Here is a 20,261-nt window from a genome sequence, read left to right on the forward strand (position 1 = left end):
AAATTTGTCTGGACATATCGGGTCCGTCCTTCACCACTCGACCGTTCCAATATATATATATATATATATAATACAATATTAAAAATGCATTGATATTTATTTAAATATTTATCTAATAAAATATTGATTTAAGTTTTTTTTGAAAATTTTATTTTCTTTTTACATTTTTAACATTTATAGGAAATCCATTTTTAAAGTTGTGACAATATGATTTATAGATTATGGTATTATTGAGTTCGTGTTCATTTAATAATTATTATAATTATTATTATTTATTAGCGAAACGATTAAATGAAATATTCAATAAAATTTCAAATAAAAAAAAAATCGATTCACAATCCTTTAACCGCATCATTATCGATCGCTAAAATCACAAAACGTCTTCATTATATTAAATTTTTAATCTAATCTTTTGATAATTATTTCATTATATTATCCTATAATTATTAATAGCGGTAAAAGATTATATAATGTTTAACAACCGTAATGAGACAAAAAAAAAATATATACATAATTAGGTTCATTTAGAGTAAGGTAGGATTCGGCTTACAGCAGTACCCAGAATACTCAGCGCGAGGCCGGCATTTAACAGTCGGGAATCACTTTTAGTGCTGTCATGTTATAAATCTTTATATATATAAAAAAATATTACATTTTGAGATTATAGTCGAATAACATAATTGAATTTAAACTTATAAGTCTTATTTTTATGCATTAAGATCTTTAAAACGTTCGATGTGACAACCATTTTCTTGCAGCAATAGTTTTCTCCTCAGAGCAGCAAAGATGTCAGAAAATTCGTCCGAATGCAGCATCAAAGTGGTTTGCCGGTTTCGCCCTCTCAATGACGCAGAAGAGAAAGCAGGCAGCAAATTTATTGTGAAATTTCCAAACTCTGAAGATTGTTTATCAATTTCGGTGAGGATGATTAACATCATTTACTTTAATGTTTCTAATATAATCAATCTATCTTAACTCGTGTGACGTTTCTCCTTAATGTTTAGTCGTTTCCATCATCATAAACATAATTACTACTTTATTACTTTTATTTTATTTCTTTAATTTCTTTTACGAATTTGCCCTTGTATGACTTATATATAACTCATTATTTACAGTTATTTTTAAATTGTAAACACAATTGCTACAGGAATAATGTTTTAAGCTTACATTGAGGAGTTCTTGAGCTTTTTATAATATCTTCTAGTTAATTAATCAGTTTAGTTATTGATTGATTTCTGTGTAAATCTTTAAAATATTCTTGCAATAAAATTTTATGATCAGGAGTGTTAAAAATCTATTTTTATCAATTTTCTAGTACATTGTGTATGTATTATGAGATGTGTCTAGACTCTTTATTCTTTAAAATTACTTGCAGTTTAAAAGGCCAAGAGTTAAACTGTTAGCTGGTTGTATAATTTATTAGCTATTAAATATAATACTATAAATAAATAAAGGGGAAAAAATGTTTCTTGATATTTTATAAAATATAAAAGAAAGTAAAACAAAAATAAGATTCTTTGTAATTAGTAATGATTTTAATTAGTTTGCATTAAAATAGTCAAAAAGTATGTCTAGTAAGAAAATCTATAAATTGATTAACAAATAGTCACTTGAATCATAAAATAATAATGCCAAAAATTTAGAAAAAAGAAATAAATGAAATATAGGCCCTAAATACTGATAGCTTTTTAAAACTATTTTATTAATCAGAAAAATAAATCTGATAAAGATTCGAATTGCTTTAAATATTTTGAGTTTTGTTTAAAGGTTTAGTCAAATTAGTATTATGGATACTACTAATTTATCAATTTAAAAAAAAATTTAATTTAAATATGGTTATAATCATATTATTTATTACATTATCAAACATGCATTGCATACATAAATAATAATTTTTCACATATAAAAAAAGCTTAATGTATTTTATGAATGACATGATTTTAATCTATACTTTCTTAAAATAATTGAATGTTTATCTCTCTCTCAATATTTACTTTTTTTAAAGATTGAAGTATTAATTATATTTATTTCTGATAATATTATAAAAGAATTGTTGAAAATAGATAAGCTACTAATCTCTATATATAGAATCCAGATAAATTTAATATTATCAAATTATAAAATAAAATTTGTATACATGGTGCAAAAATGTCATTATTCTTAATTACTCTTTAATGCCAAATAAATTTTAATACTATTGATTACTGCATGACATCATTTAATTTTTAATTATGAAAGAGTTGTGATATTGCAATAATTTATTTCAGTATGTTTTTGGTATTCTTAGTCTTGATCACACTTTTAACATTAATCAATACTTATTTAAAACGTACTTAATTTATGGCATATAGCCAGCATTCAAATTTTCTAGACACATTTTATAAAAATTTATTTCATTAACAAAGTAATTATTTAATTTACTTGAAATTCCTATTTTGAATATAAAACAACAAAATGAATTGTAAATATTTTAATTATAATAGATATAAAAAAAAGTAAAACATTGTTATGTAATATGATAACAGAATAACAAAGAATTTTCTATATGATTTATAAGTTTTAAATTATAAATTGTTAAAGTTGAAATTTGATATGACTTCTTTCATGTTGAAGCAGACATCAGCATGACCTGAGAACATAAAAAGAATTTTCAATAGGAGTAACATATATTTTTCTGAGAAATATTCAATGTGCCATTTTAAGAATTTAGCAATTTTGATGTAATGAAAAAGTGTAATAAATTTTAAATATAAAATATTTTATTTGAATATATTACCTAGAAATATTTTAATGATACTACATTTGGATGTTCTAAATATAAATCATAGAGTAATGGAAAATTTGACTTAGAAATTTTAAGTTGTCATTGTATTGTATTGTTATTCGAACAAACATCTAAATATTTTACATTTACAAATATTTAATAAAATTTTTAATTGGACTGGAAAAAGTATGAATTTTAGAAATGTACAAAAACTGATTTAAAAAAAAAGCAATTACAATATTTATTTATTTAAACACTTAAATTCTTTATACTTTTATAAAACTGTTTGTTATACAATAACACATATTATTAATAATGGAATTTTTAAATAAAAAAAAAATGGATTTATTGAATTTCCATATAATAAGACTATATATAGGTTATACATGTGTATGAATGTTGATTATTTTTAGGTTAAATATCTTATCATTTTTGGAGTTCATTGGACAGCATCAAATATTCATATCACTAAATTTATGGAAGCACAGAATAGTTTAGAAGAAATAACTAGTAGACTATATTAAGTTCAAATAATTTTTATATCTTAAGCAATTTATCTAATGAGTTATCATAAAAATAGAATAAATTTATAAGATTAAAAAGTATTTAGAAAATACAGTTTGAATATTACAATATTATTTTTTAATTAAATGAACTGAAGCATTTATTTGAGAGATATATTCCATCTATATGTATAATTGAGACGAGTTGATGATGATAATGATAATAATAATAATCAGCGCAGAGCCCAAACGAGTTGAAAGTTGAAATTTGGTACACAGTTAGGGAACGTCACGAGAACGCACACTAAGAAGGGATTTTTCGAATACCTCCCCACGGGGGAGAGGGACAGGATTAAGGCTTAACACTTCCATCAACAATGGAAGTGTCAAGTAACAATGGAATTGTTAAGAGAAAGAGATGTGCAAGACGCAGATGCAGTTTTTTCGTTTTTGTGGGAAATCGAACATATTTTTAGACCCATCTAAAAATTCTCTAATTATTCCGGAAACAGGAGGACCCAATTCTTGCATTCTGTGAAAATGGGTAAGATTGACTATAACGTAATAATTTTAATCTTCGCTATCGTTACTTTTGCCCGAGCAACGCCGGGCCTACCTGCTAGTGTTTTAATAAATAATTATTACTAGTGTGTGTGTAATGTAATACGTTATATATATAATAAATTCAAATCTTTCACTAAGATATTCTACTTCATATAATAATTTTATAGATTTGTGGACTGAGAGTAAGTTAAATTTTTCCTTGCTTTCCTTTGAACTGAAAAGACTATTAACTTCTTTTCATTTTGAATAGCAAAAACTGTCCAGGAGGTATTTTTGTCTCATTGTATGTCTCCCCATTATTACTTTATGAATAAATGCTGGGATGACTGTATGCTGATTGCTCATAATTTATTTGAATAAAATACAGTTTTAAATAAATAATTCAACTTGCATGAATTATGCTATTAAAATGATTATTTTAAAGCATAACCATAGCATTTTAATTTTAATAGCACAGTTTATTTATATTAATGTCTAGTTATACTTTAGGTATTTTCATAATTTTATAAATGCTTATTTGATATAAAATTTATAGATATTGTTGTTATTAGTATTGATAAATTTAATATTATAGTATAATTCTTGAAAGTTTTCTAGCTATTAAATTTTATTTATTAAAAAAATTGATAATTGTAATTAAAAGCTTAAAAATCTACTAAATGCTGACTCTATAATTATCAACAAAACCTAAAATTTGCTAAAACGGGATAAAGAAGCCAGTTTTTTTACCAATCTAATGTTAAAGTATAAAGACTTCAGTGCCGGATTGTAGGTGATTGGTACATATTTAGGTGGGGAACCATTGGAAGGCGAGGTGTTTATTTCAATCTAATGTTTTTAAAGACCAAAATGCCTTATCAAATCAGGCATTTAATGGAAAGGGAATGCTTTTTTGGATAATGAAATGTGTTTGGAAAATTCTTTTTCTTTTTTTTTAGATATATTATTAAATTAATATATAATTGTTACTAGTAATTAGTAATTGAAAAGAAATGTATTAAAGTAATATAGTTTTTGATCATGTATGAGTAATTTAAATCAATTTTAATGTTGTTTAATTCACACATGGTTGCTGAAGTCACAAGGTTAAAGTTGAAGAAAACAAATGTTTTTAGCCTCCTGAGGCTATCTTCAGGTTATCATTCCAAATATGATGAACAAACCATTGTGATTTTTGAATGTCAGTTGAAATCATCTGAATTTAAAGTTGCACAGCCAACATTCAAAATGAGCAGAAAAAACCATTGAAGATATTGGACTTCAAATGAAACATTTAACATTTTAAAATGCAAACTAACATTCAAAAAATGAAAATGTGGGGGAAAAACCACATAAACAAAAACAAACCTAAGATAAAATAAAACAAATACGAACTAAAGCACAAGGATTTCCATGCTGTGATGTTATTTCTACCTTTAAAATTAATGCATTTGCCTTTGCTATGTGAGAAGTAAATTTTTAATTGTTTCAGGGATTTTAAGCAATCACTTTGTCTTGTGGGAGATATTACAAAGACTAGATTCCTAGATTAGTACCTCTACTCTTAGATCTATGATGTAAGTAGACAATGCAGTGGTGCATGACTTCTTTCTAATGTCCATTTTGTGCTCTTAGAGCAATGTGAGTGTGAGAGACATTGTACCTATGTATTCCCTTTGCATGTTAAATTTGTTGTCCACCACCCCCACTCTTGTAGACTCCTGGTATTCTATAACCTTCTTGCTTATCCTTCTTATAGCAGAGGAGCTGTTATACTTTGGTGTTCCTTTTATAGAGTAGCCCAAAATTGTCACTTTACAAGTTGTACAATTAATGTTATGTTGAAAATATTTATTAGTACAGGTCTAAGAAATTAAAACAATTATGCTGTAAACATCCAAATTTATTTTATTTAATTATATTTATTTGTACTAAGTTTTTATGGCTTTTATAAATTTTGTTATTTAATGTAAGTTTTTCTTGTATATACTTTTTTCCAATTTTATAGGTTGGTTCCAGTTTTGTGAGTCTTGTTTGAAAACTTGTTTAGTTTAATTAGTGCAAATAGATAAAAATATATTTTTTAAAACATTGAAAAATAATTTATATAGCCCTAATTATGACAAAAATAATGTAATGATATTTTTGTATATTGAAGAAAGTTGTGTTAAAAGTATATTGAAAATTTACATATGCAGCATCTAAATGATTTATATAAACTATTTTAGTTTTGTTTTTTCTCTAATACTATATTACAGTATATTATATTTGTTACATGTGTTTATAAACTATTATGTGCACAATAATAAACGTATAAATGATATGTATGTTAGCACAGATGCATAATACAAAGAAGACTGAACATAACATCCAGAAAATTTATACTAGATTATGAATTTGTATGTGCAATTCCTTTAAATATTTTATTTGGATTGATTTATAGGAAGAAATGATATTGAATTATTTTAATATCATTCATCCCATAATTGGATACATTCACTGTTTATTATCATAACTGTTTCATTTTGTATTTTATTTTGACTAATTTCTGATATTTTGTTTTCCAACTCATGTATTTTTTTATACTCTTGTTTTTTCCTTCTAACCTATTAGAACTTAAAATGAGAAATTAGTTGAAATTATTATTTATAAACTTTGTACCATAGGTCTAATAGTTTTTAAAATTTATTTGATGTTTAGGTATAAATTTATTTATTACAATAAAAAAAAAACTGAATTTTAAAACTATTGAGCTGTATTTGGTAGGTTTATAAGAATTCTTAGATGAAAATTCCTGTTTAATGATTTATTTTTAAATTGCAGTATTGTGAAGTACAATGACATAATATAATTCATAAGATAGTGCTTTTGAAAATTTTGGTGGTTTCTCTTTTACTTCTTAATATGTATTTTTCTTTGTTTAATGTATATTAAAAATGTAAAATAATAGTAGCATTTTTTGGTATATGTATTTATAAAATGACTTCAAGCAAAGTATATATATATATATATATATATATATATAATATATATATACCTCACCTTACGTCGGTAATTGGTTCCAGGAGAGGCGATGTAAGTTGAAAAACAACATAAGTTGGATTTACTTGTGTAGTTACGACGTAAGTCGAACTACAATGGAAAATGTCAATAATGAGCACTTAAAGACTGCTAAATAAGCACGACAACACAGATGTTTTCATGTTTCGTTCTCTAGGATTTATGATGATTATATTAACATTTACTGTAAATGTACATATTTTAATATGATTTTATGTGCTTTTAATGCTTTTCTAGTGATATTACGACTTCAATATTTGTGGCAGACGGATGTAAAGCTGAATAAAATGACTTAAACTTGATTTTGGTTTTTCCATATACTTTTTTGACAAACAACATATAATTGAGAATGATGTAACTCAAGGTATACCTGTATATATATGTACAAGGTATACAAGGCCATAAGTCTTCAAGAATATACCTTGAACACTGTACAGACAGTCTCATGTTAGTAATTTGATCTTCTCCACATAAATAACCAAACTGGCATTTTTTTTCTCATTTTTTTGCCACTAGGTACATCTGCAAGATCTATCATGGATTTTGCAAAATTCAAACCCATTTGATGAAAGTTGCTGTGGTCATTGATTCTTTCTCAGTCATCTCAACCTCTCTGCCAGGTGGAAGATTATCATTCTGTCAGAAAATGAAGCAAATAAACGAATTGAATGATGCACAGAAATATACAGTTATATGTAACACGAATACTGGACGAGGGGAGACACCGTGCCACGCAGAGACATAGCAGACCAAACAAGACGGTGACCTATGACTAAAAAAATGTGAAGCTCACCAACATAGTGCCGTCTAATACAAAATATGTCTTAGTGACTTAGCACACAGGAATTACACTTTTACTTTCTTTCACACCTTCCATTCAGGATTTAATCTTCTCCCTTTAAAAATAATCATGGCCAGTTTTCCACACAAAACAATAAACATGTTTTTACTGTGTTCAAGTGCTACAAGATGCACACTTTTAACTCCTTTTCAGGCATACATATTTTGCTGTTTATGCAGAATGAGTTTTTCAAGTCTATATTGTATGTTATATGGGGCTTGTCAAAAATATCTAACCAGGCTAATACATCCTTCAATATATCAAAATAGTTGCTAACAACACATCTATTGAGCTTTGCAGCCCTATTCAGGTTCATATTCTGAGCCTTTCTTCCAGCAACTTCTGGATGATGATGATTATTATTATTATTATTATTGTATACATTACTGTACTTACAGAATATGTTTGTGGTTTATAATAACAAAACACATGCAAGAAAATAAGGCCCATGGACCTTATTTGGTTCATCAATGATGAGCCTTATTTAGTGCTCTTGTTAACCTGCCGCTCTCCATCAGTGTTTTAGTAACAGATAAATAAATGTACATTAACTGGACAATATCAATACCTATACTTATTCCACTCATCACATACTTTAATATGACATATAACATGTTCATGTAAGTCAAGTTATCAAAAGATGAAAAACATTTATCAGATTAGCTTGAAATAGTAAGAACAACAGGTTTTGTTGATGTTCACACTTCAATTGTATTAAACATGGTGGAATTGTCTTCTTCAACTGATGTAATTTTTGATATAGTTGCTAAAGGGACAGGTGCTTTCAAAACATTAAAAATCTTGAAGAAATGTCCACATTTTCTTTATAAAAAAAAAAAAAAAAAAAAAAAAAAAAAGGGCCTTATTTGGCAAATGTATCCCTTTTTTTTTTTGTGAAATGAGGTAACCAGTTGGTTTCAGCATTACTGGTCACATTTAGAATCTTAATGTTTAATTTATTTTGTTAATATATGATTAATATTTTATTTATTGATTTTAAAATATTTGTTGTTTAAAACACAAAACAATTAGTAAAAATAACAATGTATATTTTACTTAATACAATATATATTTTACTTAATAAAACAATCATTAGGTGAACATTTTAGTTCAAATTTTAAAAATCACAACTTTAACTTTTAACATTATCACAAAAATTTTGTCAAATTAATGTGGCATTCTGTTTTTAAATTTATCTTTAAGAACTGTTTTGTTCTTTTCATCAGTTTGCTGAATTATCTTTAGCTGGCAAACACACCCAAAGGATATTGATCCATGGAATTAACCATATAGACTACTATCTTATGTATCCAATTATTTAAAAAATGTTATATCATGGAATGGACTGGTCACAAGTTACTCTAATCTGATATATGTTTGTAAAAGGAGGATTTATGTGAAATTTTATAATAATAATTTTTTAATCTAATGCTTTAAAACTAAAAATTATTATTGTTTACAATAAATTTTAATGATTCATTTTATTAATAACTTTTAAATAAGAAAAAAAAGGTCCAAATTTATAGTATCAAAATATTTTTATACTGAATAAATAGTTAGCATAGTTATATATAGAAATGAAAGTGTGATTAAGAAAAAATATGTAAAGAAATCTAATGTTTATTTTTACCAAATATAGATCAATTAAAATATTCATCTTACTAAAAGTAAAATTTTATTTATTATATTATAATTTTCTTTTAAGATTTAAGCAATTGTATTGTGTATTTTAATCTTATAATTAATCAATAAGTCATTATCAATAAATTAATATCATTAAAAATATATGATGACTGTTAAAGTCATCATATATTTTTATCTTTCAGGCAACTAGCAATTACATTATTATTCTTTATAAATTAATTATTAAAGTGTTTAGCCATAGTTCATTTTGGATTAATATACATTTTAAATATTTGAAAAATGAATAATTTTTCTAAATAACTAATTTTATGAAATATAAAATTTGAATTGTAGTTGAATGCAGTTAAAAAAAAATGATAAAAATATCTTGTTTAGTATCTGAAAGAAGCAGTTATTTTAATTTCTAAAATATTTAATATTAAAATTATTCTAGATGTATATTTTTATGTAGCATATTTTGTTTAATAGAAAACTTCACTATTTTTTTCTGAAATAGTTAAGCATAAACTGAAAATACTCATTAGCTTAATAATCAAATTTGAAAATTAAAACTGCAGTTAATGAAATGTATATATAAAAAGATTTTTATAAAAGAAAATTTTTTAAAATGATGATTTACATAGAAAATTATCAGAAAATCATTTTCATATTTTCTATCATTATAAATGATCCTTTTGAAATATAATGCTTAATTATGAATAATTAGTACATCTATTTTTAAATACAGTACATTTTTCTAAAAAATGTAAATTGAAATATTTTTCAAATCACACTAGGATCATGTAAATTCAAAAAATTATGATGATAATGATTAGTGTTAGTTTATTATTACAGAATAAATTTTAAAAAATTACTTTTAATACAAAATCATACTTATATTTTTATCATAATTAGGTTCTGCATTTTATTCTTATTATTATTATGGGTTAAGTGAGATATACTCGGTTAACACCGGTGGCTGTGTACTATGCCGGACCAAAGTCAAGGCATAGTAACCAAAACAGAAATTAAAGAAGTGTATCAGTGTGTGTGTCTGTATTCAGGAATTTTCTCACAATATGACATGTATTCAATATAGTGGCCTTCTGTAGTGTGATGTATATGTTTCTATTCAATTGTAATGTGCCCAGGCTTTTGTGTAGTGTGTGTGGTATGACACCTGTAGAGGAGAGAACAACAGGTACAGTAAGCACCCTATCCATCTTCCACAGATGCCTTATTTCCTGGGTGAGTTCTGTGTACTTGCTAATTTTTTCAGTGCATGCGTTTTGTATATTGTGAGTGTTTGGAATGGATATGTCTATAATGTATGTGATTTTATTGTGTTTGTCAATGAGTGTGATGTCTGGTCTGTTGTGGTAAATTGTTTTATCTGTGACTATGGCTCTGTCGTAGTACATTTTGTGCGTGTTGTTTTCCAATACTGTCTGTGGAATGTATTTGTAGTATGGCTCGTGGATGTCTACTAATTTGTGTTTCTTTACAAGCTCTTGGTGTATTATATTTGCTACTTGATTATGTCTGTGTAGATAATCTGTCTGTGCCAAGAGCTTGCAACCAGAGGTGATGTGTTGTATAGTTTCTGGCATGATGTGACATTTTCTGCATGTGTCATTTGTGAGTGTTGCATCTTTGAGTATGTGTTTTCTGTAGTTTTTAGTATTTATGACCTGATCCTGTATGGCGATCATGAATCCTTCCGTCTCCCCAAAGAGGCATCCCCGAGCTAACCAGCTGTTTGACGCAGTTTTGTCAACAAAATCCTGGGCCAGATCATAAGGATGCCTGCCATGGAGTGCCTTTCGAGCCCACGATTGCTTAATGGTGTCTATGCTTTTTATATGTTGTGTTGTGTCCATATGATGTGAGTGTAAGTTTAATGGTGTGTTATTCGAGTCTGCTAGAGTTACTGCTTTATGTAATTGTGATGTTTCTTGTTTTTTGTAGAAAAACTCTCGCAGTGACTGTATTTGTTTGTAGTGAAGGTTAACTATGTCAATCAGGCCACATCCGCCATCTTTACGTGGAAGGGTTAATCTTTCTGTGGCAGATTTAGGATGATGTTGTTTATGCTTAGTAAGTGTTGTTCTTGTTTTCCTTTGGAGTTGCTCAAGATCTGTGTGAGTCCAATGTATAACTCCAAAAGAATATGTGAGTACTGGGATGACATATGTGTTTATTGCTTTAACTGTGTGTTTTGCATTTAACTGTGTTCTGAGAATAGCATTTAACCTACTTTGGTATTCTTTAATTAATCTTTGCTTTATTTGTGCATGTTCTGTTAGTTTGGCCTGTTGGAATCCTAAATACTTGTAGAACTCGCCCTCTTCCATGGATTCAATAATGTCTCCATTTCCAAGTGCAAAATCTTCTTTCTTCAGGATTCCTTTTTCTATGTGAAGTGTTTTGCATTTATCTAGGCCAAATTCCATTTGTATGTCCTTGGTGTATGAATGTGTGATTTGTAGGAGTTGATGAAGTTGTTTTTGTGTGGATGCATAAAGTTTTATGTCATCCATGTACATGAGATGTGACAGTGTATACTGTGTTGTTTTTTCATGCCTGATATTGTAGCCATATTGTGTGTTGTTTAACATGTTGGATAATGGATTCAAGGCTAGGCAGAACCAGAGAGGACTCAAGGAATCTCCTTGAAAAATTCCTCGCCTAATAAAGATTTGGTTTGTTTGTATGGAAGTGTTATGAACCCTGAGATGTAGTGTTGTTCTCCAGTGCTGCATAGTGTTTTGGAAGAATGTAATGAGTGATGGATGTATTTTGTACATGTGTAGAATATGTAGCAGCCAACTGTGTGGAACACTGTCGAATGCTTTTCTGTAGTCTATATATGCCATGTGTATGTTTCTGTGTTGTTTGTGTGCTTGCCGTAGAATGACTGAATCTATGAGTAACTGTTCTTTGCATCCCCTGTGATTTCTACGGCAACCTTTTTGTTGTTCCGTTAGAATGTCGTGTTCTTCAACATGTTTGTATATTTTGTTTGCGATACAGGATGTCAATAATTTGTAGAGTGTTGGAAGACATGTAATTGGTCTGTATTGTGTGGGGTCTGTGGTATTGTTGTTTTTAGGTTTCATGTAGGTGATGCCCTGAGTAAGAAAATTTGGCATGTCTTGTGGATTGATGATGATGTGTGTTAGGTGTTTAGCTAGTTCCTGGTGCAGTGATGTAAACTTTTTGTACCAGAAATTGTGAATGTTGTCTACACCAGGTGTCTTCCAGTTGTGTGTTCTGTTAACAGTGTATTGGAAATCATGTATGCTTATTTCAACACAGGGCATAGTTGGTATGTTGTGTAAGTTTTTGTTCTCCTCCTCAATCCAGCCTGCTTCAGCATTGTGCGTGACAGCACTGGACCAAAGAGAAGACCAATATGTTGTGAGTTCTTCTTCTGTTGGTGTGCCACTGTGCTGTGTATCAGTGTTTGCTTTGTTATTAATTTGTCTGTAAAAGAGTTTTTCATTGTTTGTAAATAATTTATTTTGTTGTTTTCGTAGTGTACATGTTTTGTATCGTTTGAGTCTACGTGCTTTGGCAGCAAGTTTTTGTTTTAGTGTATCAATGTATTCTGTAATGTGTGTGTTGTGATGTTCATGTTTTGTATGCGTTTTTATTTTCTTGAAAATGTTTTTGAGCTGTTTCCTTAATTTGGGTGTTATGTTGTTTTTAGTGTATTGTGTCAGCCTGCCTAATTGCTGTCTAATGTCATTTATTTGTATTTCTATTCTTCTCTGCCAGGCAGGCTTGTGATAGTATTGTGTTTTCTGTGTATTTGTCTGTGACTGTACTTTCAGTCCATGGTGTGTCACTACTGTGACTGCCCCAGCATAAACTAATGTATGAATGTCTGCGAGTGTAGAAATTGAATTAATGTAGTGTGGTATTAAGTGAGTGTTTACATAATTTAGTGTTTTTCCTACTTCCTTTGACATGTTGATTTTTGGTATTCGTGGTCGTTGTGTGGGATCTGTGCCTGTATATTTAGTGAGTGTTTCCTGAAATATAAGTGAGAGCGTATTAACTAAATCCATGTCTATGTTATCAGTGATGGATGAGGAAGTGTCTGTAGTATCATTAGTGGTAATTGTTGTGTGTGTGTTATTATCAATGCTTGTTGCTAGATTATCCTGACAGGTTACATGATCTTCATTAATGTTAGATGTTTCTGTCTGTTGATGTATTTGATCAGCAACCTGTTGTTTGATAAGTTCAAGTGTTGTTTGTGGAATAAGGTTGTTGTGTATAATTGTTCTTTTTTGATCAACAACCCTTTGTTCGGTGACAGTGAGATGAGGATATTGTTGTGTGAATCTATGGTATAGTTGTTGTCTGTATGCTGTCATGTTTGTTTCGAGTTTTGTGATCGTGTAGTAAGTACGGATGATAAACTCATTCATTTCTACTGTCCATTTCATCCGTTGGCGTGGTTTTCCAGCCTTTGTGGTCTGTGGATGCATTGCCACAGAAACACCAAGGCTGGGTTGGTTCCTCACATCTGTTGAGGGCATTGCAGTAGCCATGCTTGGGCCGGTGCTGCTTTTGCCACCGGTAACCAAGGGAGACTGTGACCTATTTTTCGAACGTGAGCCTCTGCCTAACTCACGAACGCGGACCTTGTTAACCCGGGCGACGTCCGAGCCGGTATCACATTTGGATCTGGTTACTACCATAATACGTATCTCCACAGAATGTGGGTGTGTGGTCACTCTTAGCTTCATTTCTCCCCATAGACCTTACTGGCATGGGTGTCCCTACCAGGAGCTTGTGCTCCAGCCTGCATTGCCCTATGGATCAGTAAAATTACTGGGCTCTCCCACCACGACCAGGTGGTGACCATGGGAGAGTTATTATTATTATTATTTATTATTATTATTATTATTATTATTATTATTGGCTAATTTTATCAAATATGAAATATAAAAAACTTGAATATTTAATAAAAATAAAACATTTAATCTAAATAATTTAAATAAGTATCATTAATAACCAATGACTTGGATAGTAACTTTTGAAAACCATTTTTATATAACTACATATAACTACAACCTGTATATGTGATGAATATGTGATAGTCATTTGTATAGCTGCTACTTGCAGCAAAAACTGAAAAGAAAAGAATGAAATGCAAAGAAATTAAGATCAAAACAGTTTGTGTACTGCTACTTTTACTGTAATTCTTTTCTTGCCAAATTGTATGTTGCATATCTTTTATGCAACAACAATCTTCATAATCCTTATTGTTATAATCCTTATAACAATAATTTTTTTATAAATATCCTCTTATAATATCAAACTCCTCACAAATAGATTTTTTTTTTTTTTTCGTGTCAGACTTTTGATGGCTTGTTTCACTAAAATGTTGATTTGAAATCTGATATTTAGCCATTATTTTTCTTTCTTTGTTGTGTGAGCTATCAGTTTGAAGGAAACATAATAATGTGCAAATTCTCCAGTTGTTGCCTTCATGTTTACAGACTTTTTTGATCACATTTTCTATAGCTCTGCTCAACAGTTTGAACAAATTGTTGAATTTAAGAAAAGTAAACATTTTACAATGTGATCTTCATTTTAATACTCGTAAAGTTTGAATTTGTCATTAAATTTATAATTTATTCCAAAGTGTTACTGTTACATAGACTTGATTTAGGATTACTTTATCCCTATATGCAGATTTTTTTTTTTTAATGACTATATATTCACTAGCAGATGAGCCAGGTGTTGCTTGGGCAAAATGTAATGATAGCAAAAATTAAAATTATTAGAGTATACCCAATCTTACTCAGTTTTACCAGATGCAAGAATTAGGTCTTCAGAGGCTAATTAGAGAATTTATAGATGGGTTTAAAAATATGTTCAATTTTCCACAAAAATGCAAAAAACTGCATAGTAGAACTAGAATCCAAGTTCAGAATAGTCCTTAACCCTCGCCTTCTTCCCATGGGGGTAACTTCAAAAATCCCTTCTTAATGTACAGTATATACGTACAGTACATTCTCATGACATACCCTAATTGTGTACCAAATTTCAGCTTTCAACTCTTAATTGTTTGGGCTCTGCACTTATTATTATTATCAATCTATCTCAATTATACATGTAGATTTCCTGCAAAAATGTAAAATTTCTCATCTAAAATAGTACAATAGTAGCCAAGTTCTTCAGGGTAAGACGTAATCCTCTCCCTCTCCCCTGCGGAAAGGAATTTCAAAAAATCCCTTCTTAGTGTACATTCTCATGATGTACCTTAACTATTTACCAAATTTCAGCTTTCAACTCATAACTGTTTGGGCTCCAAGCTTATTATAATCAACCTATCTCGATTATATTATAAGATGTATATAACCTTTATTAGTATAAATTAAATATTTAACAAAAGTTATTTTAATAATATTTTAATTTAGTGTACATTTCAGTGGTAGCATCTAATTTTATAATTTGCAAATTAGCTAATAAAATTACATTTTATAATCTACAGTTTGTATAAATTTATGTTAGCATTTGTTTGGTCTGTTGGTTTGTATTTAAAATGATGCAATTTGTAAGGACATTTAATAATTAAAAAAATATTCTCAAATTTAGAAAAGAAATTAATCTATCCATTTTAAAGTGCTACAATAAAAGTTTAAAATCTAGAATTATAAAATACAGGGTAATTACAAGTGAATTATTGGGTTCTAAAGTCCTGTAACTTCCAAAGTATTGAGCTGGGTTGTCCACACCAGACATAACAGAGAAATTCTTCATATTTGAAATGCACATGTTAAGATTTCCTTGTGATATACCAGGTAGTAGCCTGACGTCCATTGTCAAAATGACAGCTATGCAGCATAAGGCATTTCCGATGAGTCTCTCTTCTAGCAGGATGGGGCTCCATCTCATTAGCCTATTGAGATGCCTGGATACCTGAATGCAGAACTTCCACATTACTGGATTAAGCATTTAAGTAATGATGGCAGCACTGTACAGATGCCTCCCAGATCTCTGCACCTAACACTTTATTTTGTCAGGGATGTAAAGGACATGGTTTATGTGCTATCATTACCCATATCTTTGGCAGAGCTCCAGGACCCATTATCACTGCAATTATGACCATCTAGGGAAACATGCTACAATGTACAATGCTTGTGGGGTGAACAGGATAATTGTTATTGATTATATAAGCTAATACATTTTGAATAAAAATTGGTTTGGGATTGGCTTATTGGAGGGTCAATGGATGTGTAAAATCACTATTAACAAGTAGAAATGTATGATCTATCAGTTCAAACCTTTGTCTGGCATGTAAACAAATATCCTGTTACATTTTAACATGTCAAGAAGACAAGATTTCTTCATCTAACAAACAATAAAATGATTTTAGTCATTTTTTGATGTGTAAAAACTGTCTCAGATTTTATTCAGTGGCTTCTAATTTGTACCATTGAGGACAACTTCATTAGTGCAAATTATAGACGATTGAGTGCCAGTATTCACAATATTTTGTAATTAGACTATATAAATTATAATAAAATATTTTTTTATTAACACATTTTTGTATTTTCTAATTGAATTTAAATGGAACATATGACACACAGTTTTTAATGTGTAATTGATATCTTTGAAAGCATATATTGTTGCAGGTCAACAATTTTAATCAATTAAAAGCTGATATATCAGTAAAACTATTATTGGTACATTTTTGTAATTTTTTTACAAATATTTTGATGAGATAATTCATATAAGCAGTAATTAAGCAGTAATGCAGATTAAAAGACATATCAAATAGTTCTGCATCCTTCAAAGGTTACTTTTGATTCATCTTTAGTTGCATTTAAGTGTAAAGTATGAAACTGTCGTTAATGATCATTTTATATTCTGTTTGGTTAAAAATATAGTGAGAGATTTTAAAAAATGAGATGAATAAAACATCTGACTTTTGATTTCTATACAAATTTGCTTTTAGTTGTAATATCTAATTTCAAATTATCGGGCTAGAAACAGCTATAGCAAAATAACGCCTAACTCTAGTACCATGTCGGCATTGGTTGGTGTCTTACTTTATGTATAACGGGTTAGTTGTTGTTTATTTAAATATCTAATTTCACTATTGTAATAAAAATAAAATTTTCAAATTTTGAGTGTGTTTCAGGAGAAAATAACATAATCAAATTATTAGATTCTATTTAGACTTGCATCTAATAAAATTAAATTTTAATCAGAAATATAATTCAAAAAATGATTAAACTGAATATAAGAGGAACAGATACTATTAATCTGTTATTCAATCATTAAAATACTTTCAATATAAGGAAAAGTTTAATCAGTTATTAACTGTTTGTTTTTACCAGAATAAAATTTTGTAGATTTTTATTAACCAAAATAAATACCTTTTTACAATTACATATTTATTTCCTAATTAAAAAAATTAGTTTTATCTGCAGCACTGTATTCTGTAACCTGAGTGGATTTTTTTTTTGTGAATAAAATAAAATGAATGTCTGTTCTAAGAGATTTATGATTTTGCATATAAAATGAACAATTGTCTTTATGATTAAATTTAAAAATGTAATTATTTTAGGTTATCAATATCAACCTTGTTGCTATTTAATGGCAAACATTATTCATTGAAATATACCAGATTAATTTTATATTCAAATTGATAATGGTATCTACGTTTACCATAAAATAATTTTAATTTATTAAAAATTTCAATAAATAAATTAGACTTTTTTAATGTTCAAATTAATTAATCTGGAAAACACTGGTTTAGATCAGTATTTAAATTCACAGCATCTAATGTGTGAATAATCTGATGATTTTTCTAAATATTCTACATTTAACACTTTCCTATTTACATTGATTTTGTTTAATATATAATTGTGATAGGAAAATTTATTCAACAACAATAACTTTCTCCACAGATTCTGAACTGATATTTAATTGATAAATAATAATGAATTAACTGTTTAGCCAATTAGTAATCTGATGTATTTTAATGTGTTATTAATATTTAATATTAAATTAATTTATTTAACCAGAGAAATTTTTATAATAAATAAACTTTAACTCTAGACTTTTGTACATAAACTTATAAGGTGTGTTTAACCGCACAACACCAGAATGTAAATAAAACTTACGACCCACGAACCAATTACCTGTATGAATAAGAAGGGGTAACGACAATGTTTGTCACTTAAACGTTATTCACACCGGGTAATTGGTTTGTGAGATGTAAGTTTTAAGTTTTATTATAAGGTGTGTTTAATTAACTTCAGTTTTAGCAAAATAGCTTTCCAACACTATCATTGAAATATTAAAATGAACTTTTGTTAATTTTGTGATGAACAATTCTTTCAATTCATAAATTTATTTTATATCAGTATTAAATATAATAAGATGATGATCTGTTTTCATTTTTAAATGTTATTCAATAAAAATGATTAGGTATAGACAGAATGTAATTTGATCAGATTATATGATGACCTGATGTGAATATGAGTCATCTTGATATTTCTGGCTGTGATCTTGTGCACTCATGAATAATAAACATAGTATTGACAATATAAATGGATGCTTTTCTAATTTTTAAAAAAATAAGTTTTAAAGACAATACCACATAAGGAAATGATAGAAAAAGTAATTGGCATTTCAAAAGTTCCCATTTTTGTCTGAGTATTGGATTGGTATCCTGTAAAGAAGATGAATTTGACAGGATTTTTATTGTTTAATAATTATCTTCGTATATATGTATATATAAAATTATATTTATAATATATTATTAATAAATTATTTTATTCCTAAAATTATTTTTGTCGAAGTTTTTGTTAATATATTGAAACTAAATGTTTCGTTTAAATTTAAAATTTGTTAGAAAATACATGCATAAATATAGCATACAAATTCAAGATTTTGTAGACATTTTTTTGAAATTGTTTGAAAAAAATATTAAATTAAATTTTAAGCTTATAAGGTTTTTTGCACTGAATTTATGTAGCTTATCAAAGATAAATTTTGTATAATGTGTTTTTGGGTTGTAGTTTTTATAGCCTATTCTATTTTGTCCATTGTCTAAATTTAAGAAATGAAAAAGAATGTTACCTATATTTTTCTATTATTTTGAAATATCTCTTGTAAACTAAATATAAAAACTGCTTTATTGGAGCACAGTTTACAGAAAGTAATTTATTTTTATAATTTGTTTTTCCAAAAAGCAATTTTTATTAGTTTCTGTAGGAGAAATTTTTTGTTTATATTCTTCTATCTAAGAAATGTTATTTGGGTACTTTTTTTTTTTAAATAATGTTTATTTAGAAAAATAAATGTGTTTTTAATTTTATTTTGCTTAAAAATTTAATTAAATACTTCTAAATTATGGTAATATGAAAAGTTGTTAAAATATCTATATTAAAATTATTTATTTATTTAATAATGTATTAAGATTGCTGTGTATATGTTTAGTAATTTATACAATCTTTCTTATAAAATGAATGATTTATTATGTATAATAATATAAAAATGTTTAGAAAAGCAGTTTTTTGTAAAAATAGAATAAAAATGCACATTTGGAAACAGAGTAACACTGCACGTATATTTTCATGTGTTTAAGGAAATATTGAGAAATACCAGTAATTGAAATTTAACATTCAAATTGATGTAACTAAAACCACGTGTATCAATTAATTTCTTGTATCTATTTACATTTACCTTGTATCTATTATTATCCCAAATATATTTAAAAAATAATAACAACAACTTATAATAATGTATACTAGAGTTCTTATTTGAATTAGAAATAAGTGGAAAGTTAGCATTTTGCTGACCTATTTAAAAACAGAATAATAATTATATTCTATTTATCATATTTTTCATGTTTATAAATATTTAATCAAATAGTAATAAAACTCATTAG

General features: G+C 27.7%; 1 protein-coding gene across 2 annotated transcripts in view; it reads left to right on the forward strand.

Annotated features, from left to right (window-relative positions):
* The first annotated feature begins 547 nt into the window (after positions 1–547).
* Positions 548–20,261, forward strand: part of LOC136985182 (kinesin heavy chain-like) — an 84,331-nt gene continuing 64,617 nt past the window's right edge. For both annotated transcript variants that reach the window (XM_067282393.1, XM_067282394.1), the window contains exon 1: positions 548–918. In XM_067282393.1, coding sequence (XP_067138494.1) covers positions 787–918 — 132 coding nt within the window. In that variant the 5' untranslated portion in view covers positions 548–786. The remainder of the gene's footprint in view (positions 919–20,261) is intronic.

This window comes from Centruroides vittatus, unplaced genomic scaffold (genome assembly GCF_030686945.1).
Source record: "Centruroides vittatus isolate TY-2023 unplaced genomic scaffold, ASM3068694v2 contig_955, whole genome shotgun sequence".
NCBI classification, from domain to species: Eukaryota; Metazoa; Arthropoda; class Arachnida; order Scorpiones; family Buthidae; genus Centruroides; species Centruroides vittatus.